Raw genomic sequence first — 12,857 nt, 5'->3', positions numbered from 1 at the left:
CTATCATTCCATCTGGGTGTGGAGCTATAGAGAGTATTATTCGTCTTACGTTGTCATGACTCATGTCTCATGGAAGTTGATTGGCTGGTTTTATGTCTACACTACCAAGAGCACTTTAACATCTCAAATCTACTTTATATTTATCCCTGGCTGGTTAGTTTAATCTACTGTACATTAGGGCCTTGGATGGTTAGTTTTGGTATAATCCCAGTGCTCAAAATCACAAATGCTCTTCTTGGGAATTATCAATGTAATGTTGATTGTAAAAATCACATACTTATGTAGTAGCCTAAGGACACAAATGCAAACAGTATACTGTACTGTAATTACGGAACAATCAAGGATGTGAAGCCACAACATCTCATCAAGTCATCAACTGTACATGCAACTGGATCATTCATCAGATACACTTTCAGTAGCAGCACATCTCTGCACACACAGAACCTAAACAGCAACTCACCTTCTGAGCTGGAATAGGCTTTATCATGGAGGGACGAGCAGCACTGATCACAGAGGATGGAGCAGCAACTATTGAGACTGTGGGTTTTGACATAGCTGAGCTCACCACAGAAGGCTCTGAAGAAGAAGCCGGTGAAGTCACAACACTGGGTTGAGTGACAGCTATAGACGTGGAGAGACTCCTTGTCACTGCGTTCCTGTACGTGTCTCCAGGTACCTTTGAGGACCTCTCCTTGACTGCATACAGAAAGGTCTTGCGCTCTTCTGGACTTCTAAGGAACACTTGTGAACCACTCTGTGGACCTCTTGGCTTCTCACCAGCCTCCTTCTGCTTTGCACTGCTAACCCAACTGTTAGTGCTGCTGGGGCAATGGGGGCTGGGAGCCACGTTGGGTTGGGTAGGTGCTGGGGCTGGGGCCGGGGCCTGGTGGAAAGGCTTCTGGCTTGGCTTGTCCACCTCCATCTCAGTGGCCTTGGGCCCGTGGGTGTCGGGCACGGATCCTTCTGCTGGGTGCAGGAAGCTTACTCGTGGTGCTGCAGAATAAGCTTGAGAGGGGGGTGCTGGGTTGGTGGCGGTGGTTGGTGTTCCCGCTAGTGGCTGTTGATTGTCTTTGTTCATCTTTGTCCGAGGACTGTCCTCCCGCAGGACCCAAACAGGGAAATCCGACTCCGAGGTACTGAGACTATGGTCCTGTAATCCAGTCACTGATTCCAGATCAGCTTTCAACAATAAGTTCTGGTAGTTCTGAGTCTGAGGGTCTCCTGAGACGACCGAAGCCACATCTCCAGCATGAGCTGAATAATCTGATGTTTCCACTCTCTCTCTGGCTTTTTCGTCTACTTCTTGATTTGAGTTGATGTCTACTCTCAAGGCCGTGACACTGCAGTCCTCTATGTGGTCAGGTGGGATGGGTGCTGCGGCTACAGCTGTGGATGTCACTATAGCTCCAGCCGAGTTGTTCGTCGACCCTCCTTCCTCTGTGGCGATGGAGCTGGCAGTGTCAGCAGGATACGGCAGGTCATGGGCCTTAGAGGGCGACTGCAGTCGAATAAAGAGGAAGGAAGTCTTAACCTGATGATGATGATCGGCCATTTCCTCTAAGGGAGGGGGATCTTTTGGTGCGCTGCAGGAGGGGGGTGAGAGGGGGCAACACGGCCCGGCAGAGGGCTCAGTGAAAGAGGAGATGGGTTCCCAAGGCCAGTTCTACATATGTCACTGCAGAGTTGGGAGAGAGAGAGAGAGAGAGAGAGAGAGAGAGAGAGAGAGAGAGAGAGAGAGAGAGAGAGAGAGAGAGAGAGATCCATTAATGGTCCTAAAGAAGGTATATTTTAGAGTTACCCTCCTCTCTGCTTTTACACACTTTAGAAAACACCAGTTCCACTCAAGTCTCAGCAGCCTTGCATAAGACCCAACTGCTATGAAGTCACTATGATACATCTGGTCAGATCATTCTACAATCCCCCCTCCCTGCCACACACACACACACACAGGCATACACACACACACACACACACACACACACACACACACACACACACACACATACACACACACACACACACACGCACACACACACATGCACATACACACACGCACACATACAAAAGCACACACACACACATCAAGCCCATCCCCCATCCCAAGCTAACATATCAGTGCTGACACTGTGACCTAAACATAAGCCTCTAATGCCCAGGGTTCACTTACGTACATCATCAAATCAACATGGACTCTCGTGCCCTTTGCCACAGTGAAAAGGCTAGGAGTGTGCTGGGGTCATCTAACCAACAGCAGTGAAATGCCCACCCTCCCATACAATACATCTGCTATTTCCCTGGTCACACGCACTGTTTCTCACAGTACCAATAAGAGAAATGAAACCACTGGGTAAATGTAGTGTGTTAATTCACAGAATATACTGTTAATTCTTAAACTGGCAAATGTATTAATTGCAATGGGGGATTTTTACTGGGAAATACATTGTATCATTGAATAAGGGCTACACTTCGACAGCTCATAAGATATCTCTTAGGCCTGCAGTGAAATAAATGTGATACAGGCCAACTCTCATGAATGTCAGTAGACCGAAAAAATTGGCAAATTGAAAGTGAAACTTTGCAAGCATGCATTGTCAGGAGCTGTTTGGTAGTACAGAAGAATATCCACTTGAGGTTTTGTCAGCAAATATGCAATATGGCAGCACAGTAGATCCCCTCTGGGGCATTTCTTAATCTGATAACTGAGGAAGAAACCATTTAATCATGTGACTTCATCTACAGTCACTCAGACTGATGCAATTCTGGTAAAGATTAAATAAAACACCGCCCAAGACTTATATGCATAGAAAAGTATTGTAATATTGACGATGTGGGTTATAAATACTTACCCTAATTAAATATGCTCATTAAATCAATTCAACAATCAATAGGCTGTATGAATACAGAACGTGCTAGACTATGACTATTTAGTCAGACCAGGTCTTCAATCAGACCAAACACCTCGCCCCCCTCCACACCTGTCCTTTACTCTTTAATCTTTACTCTGGCCGAATCCTAAATTGCACCCCTTTTCTTTTACACTGCACTACTTTTGACCAGAGCAATATGGCTTGAGTCAAAAAAATACGATGCCATTTGGGATGCATGCTTTATTTTTTATTTTTTTGGAACGCACACCATTGTACTGAGCAGACCAGACCGATGCTGAAATGTGTGGCAGAATGCCCATTTCATCTCCAGTACGGTTATTACTGTGGAGCCGAGGTTTAGGGGACGTGCTTAATGCCAGTTTGAAGTGGGATCCGTCTAATTCAGTAGTCAAGCAGTGTGACCCACATACAGAAACACACAGAGACGTTTCTAACAGGAAAAACATTATCTCCAACCAGGGTCAAGATGTTGCCACAGACTGTACAGCCAATGTGGTCTAACCATTGTCTTTGTGCTTTTTTTGCTGGCCAGTGGCAAATTTAAGAATAGGATGGTAGAGTTGATGGTAGCTATGATAGCCTACACTGCTTTAAACATTTCTGAATGGCCAATTGTGTATTGTAAGTATACAGACAGATTTCCACTTTCCTAGTGCTGTGGTGGTGGAGGTTAGATGGACCGACCGCCAATAAGCAATTTTCCACTGTTATCATAGTACTGTGTAGTACTGCCCAATTATAGTATATCCTCTGTTTACAGAATGGTTGGCCATTAACTTACTGTAGCATACAAAATGCTGGAAGTCCAACTGAACTGATTCCAAAGCTGACCACATTGTAAGTACCCCAAGCCATGTCTTTTCAAAGCTGAAGTTACTCTACATTGCAAATGTAATGACATTTTTAACTGGAGAATTTGTCTTGTTTGTGTTCTTTCTTTTACTGGTGAAAACAAAGTAGTGAACCCACCCTCCATCCCTTCCCAGTGTCCCCCACAACCTGACCACAGCCTCAAACACCCACCCTCCATCCCTTCCCAGTGTCCCCCACAACCTGACCACAGCCTCAAACACCCACCCTCCATCCCTTCCCAGTGTCCCCCACAACCTGACCACAGCCTCAAACACCCACCCTCCATCTCGCCCCAGTGTCCCCCACAACCTGACCACAGCCTCAAACACCCACCCTCCATCCCGTCCCAGTGTCCCCCACAACCTGACCACAGCCTCAAACACCCACCCTCCATCCCTTCCCAGTGTCCCCCACAACCTGACCACAGCCTCAAACACCCACCCTCCATCTCGCCCCAGTGTCCCCCACAACCTGACCACAGCCTCAAACACCCACCCTCCATCCCTTCCCAGTGTCCCCCACAACCTGACCACAGCCTCAAACACCCACCCTCCATCCCTTCCCAGTGTCCCCCACAACCTGACCACAGCCTCAAACACCCACCCTCCATCTCGCCCCAGTGTCCCCCACAACCTGACCAAAGCCTCAATATCACAGGCTGCAAAGTTTCAAGTTAAATGTGCAATGACAACAGCTGGGCTAGCTGGGCTAGCAATGAAAACAGCTGGGCTAGTAATGAAAACAGCTGGACTAGCAATGACAATAGCTGGGCTAGCTGGGCTAGCATTGAAAACAGCTGGGCTAGGAATGACAACAGCTGGGCTAGCTGGGCTAGCAATGACAATAGCTGGGCTAGCAATGACAACAGCTGGGCTAGCAATGAAAACAGCTGGGCTAGCAATGACAACAGCGGGGCTAGCTGGGCTAGCAATGAAAACAGCTGGGCTAGCAATGAAAATAGACCACCCCTCTATTTGATAAAAGAACCTCCATTTTTTTAGGCCCAGAGGAAGTCATGAGCTTTTCTTAGAAAACAAGTGTTTATTCATAATTTCAAGTACCACAAAAAGTAGCCGTTGAATGTGATACAATCATGGGAACTAGCTTCCAAAGGGTCAGACTCAAAGCTAAACTACTCATTCCACGTCAGAACCATCAAATTAAATGGTATTTAACATCCATATATGTTTTTGATAGTCCCAACAATGTTACAAGCCCAATGTCTGCCTTTCAATGGCCTAGTTTCAGAAAGACTCCAAAGGCAATGTAGTCTAATATAAGCACCACTTGGGAGTGTGGACAGAGTTAAACTAAAGTCCTTCAGAAGTCTTGGTCTCTCGCCCACATGCCTTGGATGCTGGTGGCGGTGTAGTGATAAGGCAGAAGACATGGTGGTGCCTTGCATGGGCGGCCAACCAAACATTCACAGTCGTGATAAAAGGAAAGAGTGGGGGGCGTTGTCATAATCCCGGCCTACAGCTTGTGACCTAGTCCTAACAGAGAGGAATCTGTCTGGGAAACAAACCTCTCTTTATAGGAAGTCTTTCTGCAGGGAGTCGGACCGTTAGAGCATTTTACTGCTGATGGACACTATTTGCTGTCATTGCTATGGGGTTCTGTATGCTAACATCGATTCCTCCTTAATGATGCTTTCTTGCGATTTTGAAGATAACATTAAAGACAACCAATGTAATTGAAATGACTGCATATGCTACTCTTGAATGCACAAGATGTAAGGTTAAGTTACTTATAGTAACAGGCTATTTAGATTCATTCTACGCATTGTATAATTTATTCAGAAAACAGCAAGGCGAGTCAGTGTATTAAAGCAAGGTGAGTCAGTGTATTAAAGCAAGGCGAGTCAGTGTATTAAAGCAAGGCGAGTCAGTGTATTAAAGCAAGGTGAGTCAGTGTATTAAAGCAAGGTGAGTCAGTGTATTAAAGCAAGGTGAGTCAGTGTATTAAAGCAAGGTGAGTCAGTGTATTAAAGCAAGGTGAGTCAGTGTATTAAAGCAAGGTGAGTCAGTGTATTAAAGCAGTCAGTGTATTAAAGCAAGGTGAGTCAGTATTAAAGCAAGGTGAGTCAGTGTATTAAAGCAAGGTGAGTCAGTGTATTAAAGCAAGGTGAGTCAAGGTGAGTCAGTGTATTAAAGCAAGGTGAGTCAGTGTATTAAAGTAAGGTATTAAAGCAAGGTGAGTCAGTGTATTAAAGCAAGGTGAGTCAGTGTATTAAAGCAAGGTGAGTCAGTGTATTAAAGCAAGGTGAGTCAGTGTATTAAAGCAAGGCGAGTCAGTGTATTAAAGCAAGGTGAGTCAGTGTATTAAAGCAAGGTGAGTCAGTGTATTAAAGCAAGGTGAGTCAGTGTATTAAAGCAAGGTGAGTCAGTGTATTAAAGCAAGGTGAGTCAGTGTATTAAAGCAAGGTGAGTCAGTGTATTAAAGCAAGGTGAGTCAGTGTATTAAAGCAAGGTGAGTCAGTGTATTAAAGCAAGGTGAGTCAGTGTATTAAAGCAAGGTGAGTCAGTGTATTAAAGCAAGGTGAGTCAGTGTATTAAAGCAAGGTGAGTCAGTGTATTAAAGCAAGGCGAGTCAGTGTATTAAAGCAAGGCGAGTCAGTGTATTAAAGCAAGGTGAGTCAGTGTATTAAAGCAAGGTGAGTCAGTGTATTAACGCAAGGTGAGTCAGTGTATTAAAGCAAGGTGAGTCAGTGTATTAAAGTAAGGCGAGTCAGTGTATTAAAGCAAGGTGAGTCAGTGTATTAAAGCAAGGTGAGTCAGTATTAAAGTGAGTCAGTGTATTAAAGCAAGGTGATTAAAGCAAGGTGAGTCAGTGTATTAAAGCAAGGTGAGTCAGTGTATTAAAGCAAGGTGAGTCAGTGTATTAAAGCAAGGTGAGTCAGTGTATTAAAGCAAGGTGAGTCAGTGTATTGGGGGAAAAAAGAACACACCTATAATGTTAATACACCAACAGTCTATTCTACAGGAAGTATTGATACAGCATACTGTTCTGATGGAACGTTTACATTCAAGTAAAAGCAAGATAATGTAATAAGACACAAGTGGATCTTGTATGAAAAGGATCAAATAATATGTCGTTTTCTTGTCCTCCCAAGTCATCCAGGCTGTATCACATCCGGCCGTGATTGGGAGTCCCATAGGGTGGCACACAATTGGCCCAGCGTCGTCCGGGTTTGGCCGGTGTAGGCCATCAATGTTAATAAGAATTTGTTCTTAACTGACTTGCAGAGTTAAATAAAGGTTTTAAAAAAATATTTTAAGGTAATCATCACTGTTTTGGAGGGCTGATAACTCTCTGTTGTGTCTATAATAATGACAATTATTTTTTACAATACTGTAATAATGTAATGATCATTTTTGTTCAGTAGTTTAACATTTTCCTCCCCAGTACACATACCTCAGCCACTTATATAGTATCAAAATATGTACATGACACTTCATCCTCCCTCAGGTCATAAAAGGCACCATCATCTACATCTCAAGGTGACTAAAGTTTATTCCAGGTCACTCAAATACCTCAAATCCAATTACTGAAACTTCCAATTTGCACAACTTGACATAAACCACAGAGTCAGATGCTAAGTTCCCCCTTATAATAATTTAAATGTACCATTTATAGTCAATTCTCCAAACCAACTCTGGTTTTTAATTGAAGCTTTACAGTCGTTTACAAGAGGCAGTTTCTGGAATCAGTCATTGACTTACTTTCATGAAAGTATACCTTCACTCTTGAATCATTGTGTCCAAAATCTCTTGCAAAGGCAACAGCGGTCAGATCCAGCAGGGCTTCAGATGTACGTGTATAAGAGAGATAATTAAATACCATGTAACGTTGCTGAACTTCTTGCTACATGCGCGCAAAGGTGTGCTTCCCGTGGTCTCTCCGTTCTTTTCCTGTTACCTCGTTCTCTCGCTCCATGTACCCCAAACTGAGATTTTTTGGCGACCTTATTTTGCATCGCAGGTTCTCAAAGGCATACTTTGTCAAGTGGGGGAAAATATACTGTCAAACCCTCTTATGTGTCATCGGCACCCTCAGACCGGAGCGCAGGAGAGGTTAAGATATTCAGACATTCTGTAGAATTGACAATATGTCTATAATCAGTTCCGCAACTGACAAAATAACATATTCAGGGATTGACTTTCATTGTGCTTCATACTTTAAAAAAAATGTTGTGTTGCTTCTTACTATTTTTACAGGCAGACCTAATTATGTTGAAATAATGTATTTGTCTCTGTAGGAATCATTTGACATTTTTGCATAGTAGTCACAACCTGTCCAATATTTCTCCTTCCTCTCTGTTCATTGTCAAATGGCAGTGTGTTTACTTAACAGTGATGGCACCAGTGAACCAGATGATTGTGATGATAGGGATAGGAGGTGTTTCCAGCTGATTGCCCAGGGAAATACAGTGTTGTATTACACCCTGAACTCAGTGGAACAGCACAATGACTGACCTGTCCATCCAGACACGACAAAAGCACACACACACACACACACACACACACACACACACACACACAGACAGACAGACAGACAGACAGACAGACAGACAGACAGACAGACAGACAGACAGACAGACAGACAGACAGACAGAGACGTGTTATGTACAATAATTGTAAATGTTTTATGTCATTTTTTATAACATTTTTAATGTTGATGTGACATTAAAGGAAGTATGCATATCATATTGGGAACACTCTATACAAATGCTACAAAAAAAACAGTCACACAGCAAATTCAATAGAAACGTAGGGGACCATTTCGTCTATAAAGCATGTGTAGGCCCACACATCCCTGGTTTTCCTATAGAAGGCCGTTGTGTATGACAGAAGTAGAGCTGTTTCCAATCTGCTCTCGTTCTGCCTCTAATCCAAAGAGTATGCTTGTGTCAGTTAAGCACAATGCATTGATTGTGCTCAGAGGAAATGATCTTATGCTCGCCTCTTTCATTAGCACCAGAACAGCACACTTGCAATAGCGCTACACTGTACAATGGTCCCACACTGTGCATACAAAAAGCCTACATACTCTTAGAATAAAAGGTGCTATCTAGAACCTTAAAGGGTTATTCCGCTGTCCCCATAGGATAACCACTTTGTAGAATAATTGCTAGTCCTAGGTAGAACCCTTTTGGTTCCAGGTAGAACCCTTTCCACAGAGGGTTCTATCTGATACCCAAAAGGGTTCTAACTTGATATCCAAAAGGGTTCTCCTATGGGGACAGCCCGAAGAACCCTTTTGGAACCTTTTTTTCTAAGAGTGTACTTAAAGTGCATCTAAATAATGTCAGCCAGCAGGTCATGAAGATGCATTACTGTGTGTATGTGATGACAGGTTCTGGAAGGGAATAAAAGTGTGTGTGTGTGTGTGTGTGTGTGTGTGTGTGTGTGTGTGTGTGTGTGTGTGTGTGTGTGTGTGTGTGTGTGTGTGTGTGTGTGTGTGTGTGTGTGTGTGTGTGTGTGTGTGTGTGTCTGTGTATATGTGTGTCCACTTGTGTGTGCACTCATGTGCATGTGACAAAGTCTGTGTGGCCAAGGAAGCCTTTGTCGGTACCAACCCTTTGGACAGCACTTGTTGACAAAAGTTCAACATCTTGGTTCATTTAGATGCCTTCTCTTCCGCAGTAAGTTAGTTTCCCAAGTAACGATTCATTCCTCCCGGCAGTTCAGTTGGTAACCACTGCCTCTCCTTGTGTGACACAGCTTCCTGCTATTCAAGGATGTTGTCACTCACTGGGTACCTTTTTATCTTCATCCATTTGGACATTACTGTATATTTAACCTGATATATTACCGTTGGAGAAGTGAGACACACATATGCGCACACACACACAGTTATTTGCATGCTTGTCTTGGTCAGACTGAGGTGATTGTACGATGGCAGTATGGCGCCTGAATATGTAACCTATATTTATTTCATCATGACTATTTCAAATACATACACCTTCAAACTCATACAGTGTGTAAGTATTGAAAATTAAACTCTATTTTAACTTGATAGAAAAAAACAATGTTGTCATCCGAAGGGGGGGTTGGTGGCAGGATAAAATAGTAAAACATTTTTTTTTAAACATGTAGCAATGTATATATATTTTTTAAACCTCCAATAACCTTCTTGAAATCTCCTGTTCCTAAACCAGATGCATTTGTAAAGAGGACAGCGTTTTTAATGTGAGGGTTTCAAAATTAGGACATGATTTATGAAATGAATTTCCTTCTGATTCGAGGTCAGTGCTAATTAGAGACACACTTCTCCCCACAATAAAGAAATGGGTCAGAGAGAGACATGAGAACCATCAGCCACCCTGTCTCTGTCCCAAATAGCACCCTACTTCCTATGTAGTGCACTACTTTTGACCAGGGCTAATCGACAGGCCCCGTCTCTCTCTCTCTCTATGTTTCACACCACCTGGACCAGTTTGCTGAAGCTCCAGTTAAAGTTGGTCGACACAAAACAGTCACCCAGTAATATTTTTTTGTTTGTATAGCTGCCTTTAGCCCTGTTGACATAGTTACAGAACGTACTGTAACGTTCCAATGTAACAATATCAACAGCTTTCACTGTTGATTCCATTCCACATAATCATAATCTGTAGTCGACATGATCCTCACCATCATCATCACCAGCACCACCACCCTAGTCATCTCCTTCTTCATCCCATCAAACACACCAGCTATAACCCTGCCATACTGTGACAAGCTGTGCTGACAATGCCGCTCAAATCAGTGTGTGTGTGTGTGTGTGTGTGTGTGTGTGTGTGTGTGTGTGTGTGTGTGCACATGTGCGTGGGGCTGCCTAGTTATCAAGGATTGTTTGATGATTTATGGAATGTGATACACAGGAGTTCCATTTAAACAATCACTTCAGCTCGCCCAGACAGACAGGCCAGGTGCCAGTCCTTGGAAAGAGAGACCCAGATGTTGACCCCGGCAGCCCAGAGGTCGACCTAATTGCAGTGCCGTGCGTTGGAGGAGGAATTCCAGTCAAAACAGAGGGAGGTCTGAAAGGGCCATTGTTCTGTTAATCATGCCTGGGCTACATGTAGAAGTAAGATGTCAGTTTGGCTCAGAGCAGCACAGACCTATAGCTGGGCTACATGTAGAAGTAAGATGTCAGTTTGGCTCAGAGCAGCACAGACCTATAGCTGGGCTACATGTAGAAGTAAGATGTCAGTTTGGCTCAGAGCAGCACAGACCTATAGCTGGGCTACATGTAGAAGTAAGATGTCAGTTTGGCTCAGAGCAGCACAGACCTATAGCTGGGCTACATGTAGAAGTAAGATGTCAGTTTGGCTCAGAGCAGCACAGACCTTTAGCTGGGCTACATGTAGAAGTAAGATGTCAGTTTGGCTCAGAGCAGCACAGACCTATAGCTGGGCTACATGTAGAAGTAAGATGTCAGTTTGGCTCAGAGCAGCACAGACCTATAGCTGGGCTACATGTAGAAGTAAGATGTCAGTTTGGCTCAGAGCAGCACAGACCTTTAGCTGGGCTACATGTAGAAGTAAGATGTCAGTTTGGCTCAGAGCAGCACAGACCTATAGCTGGGCTACATGTAGAAGTAAGATGTCAGTTTGGCTCAGAGCAGCACAGACCTATAGCTGGAGTTATGATTGAAATCGCCATTTTCTCAACATGACATGCAATGATTAAAGTGAAGGAGGAAGAAAATACATTGTGTTATTTACATGTCTGTCATTTAGCAGACACTCTTATCTAGAGTGACTTACAGTTAGTGCATTCATCTTAAGATAGTGAAGTGGGACAACCACATGTCATAGTAAGACAATTTGTCCTCAATAAAGAAGTTAAGTGCAAAGTCATTGCTAGTGGGGGGGTCAATTGCAAGTCTAACAGTCCCGCTACACTACAATCATCGGGTGACCGGCGTTGGCGTCAGACAGACGTTAAAAAGGGAATGCTTCCCTTGAAATCAATGAAAGCTGCTATACTGCCTATTTAAACAATGAGAAATAAAGTTAATTTGGGTTGCATATGGCCTCCACTAGACACCACTGGTTATTTTACTGAGAAGCTACTAGAAACTCAAGCTAGCTTGACTATGTTCACAATGTAAACAAAAGCAAAATGTGAAATTAGAGGATCATTTCGCACGACCACGAGCAACAATTTAAGAGTATTTGCAAAAAAATGGACCAAAGCTATTGTACTGATGCATAACGGATGGATATGGTACTACTCTGTGTAGCAGGTAGAACGTCACAATGACATGACGCTGATGGCAAAACACTGCTTAAAGTGGAGATAAAGTGTCAAGAGGGCCAAGAGACCAGAGTTGGCAGAAAGGGGTACTTGGGTTGAGGTGTAGGGTTTGAGCATAGCCTGAAGTTAGGGAATTGGACACAAGCTTGAATTGGACGCAAGCTTCAACTGGAAGCCAGTGGAGTGTGCGGAGGAACGGGGTGAGATGGGAGAACTTGAGAAAGTTGAACACCAGGTGGCTGTGGTGTTCTGGATTAGTTGCAGGGGTTTGATGGCACAAGCGAGGAGCCCAGCCAACAGCGAGTTGCACTAGTCCATACAGGAGATAACAAGTGCATGTGAAGTAGGGTCATACGTTACAATATTGTACAGCATGAATCTGCAGGAGTGAGCCACTGCTTTTATGTTTGCAGAGAACCACAGGGTGTTGTCCAGGGTCACGCCAAGGTTCTTTGCACTCTGGGAGGGGGAAATCTTGGAGTTGTCAACCGTTATACATAGGTCTTGGAGTGGGACGGCCTTCCCCGGGAGGAAGAGCAGCTCTGCCTTGTCGAGGTTGAGCTTGAGGCAGTGAGCCAACATCCAAGCTGAGATCTGTCAGGCACACTGAGATGCATGTCACCACCTAGGTGTCAGGAAGGGAAGGAGAAATTAGTTTAGTGTCATCCGCATAGCAGTGATAGGAGATACTATGTGAGGATATGTACAGTGCATTCAGAAAGTATTCAGACCCCTTGACTTTTTCCAAATTTTGTAACGTTACCATAAAGGCCTGATTGGTTGAGTGCTGCAGAGATGGTTGTCCTTCTGGAGGGTTCTCCCATCTCCACAGAGGAACTCTAGAGCTCTGACATAGTGACCATCGGGTTCTTGG

General features: G+C 44.0%; 1 protein-coding gene across 3 annotated transcripts in view; it reads right to left on the bottom strand.

The window, feature by feature from the left end:
* Positions 1 to 1,567, bottom strand: part of psd3l (pleckstrin and Sec7 domain containing 3, like) — a 151,352-nt gene extending 149,785 nt beyond the window's left edge. For all 3 annotated transcript variants that reach the window (XR_010463741.1, XM_029646831.2, XM_029646839.2), the window contains exon 1: positions 461 to 1,567. Coding sequence is in view for 2 of the 3 variants with exons in the window: in XM_029646831.2 (XP_029502691.1) it covers positions 461 to 1,552 (1,092 nt within the window). In the remaining variant the exon portion in view is untranslated. The remainder of the gene's footprint in view (positions 1 to 460) is intronic.
* Between the last annotated feature and the right edge of the window lie 11,290 nt (positions 1,568 to 12,857).

The sequence above is a fragment of the Oncorhynchus nerka genome, linkage group LG4 (assembly GCF_034236695.1).
Source record: "Oncorhynchus nerka isolate Pitt River linkage group LG4, Oner_Uvic_2.0, whole genome shotgun sequence".
Lineage (NCBI taxonomy): Eukaryota > Metazoa > Chordata > Actinopteri > Salmoniformes > Salmonidae > Oncorhynchus > Oncorhynchus nerka.
The sequence above is the reverse complement of the archived record's forward strand: the minus strand, read 5'-3'. Positions and strand labels throughout refer to the sequence as shown.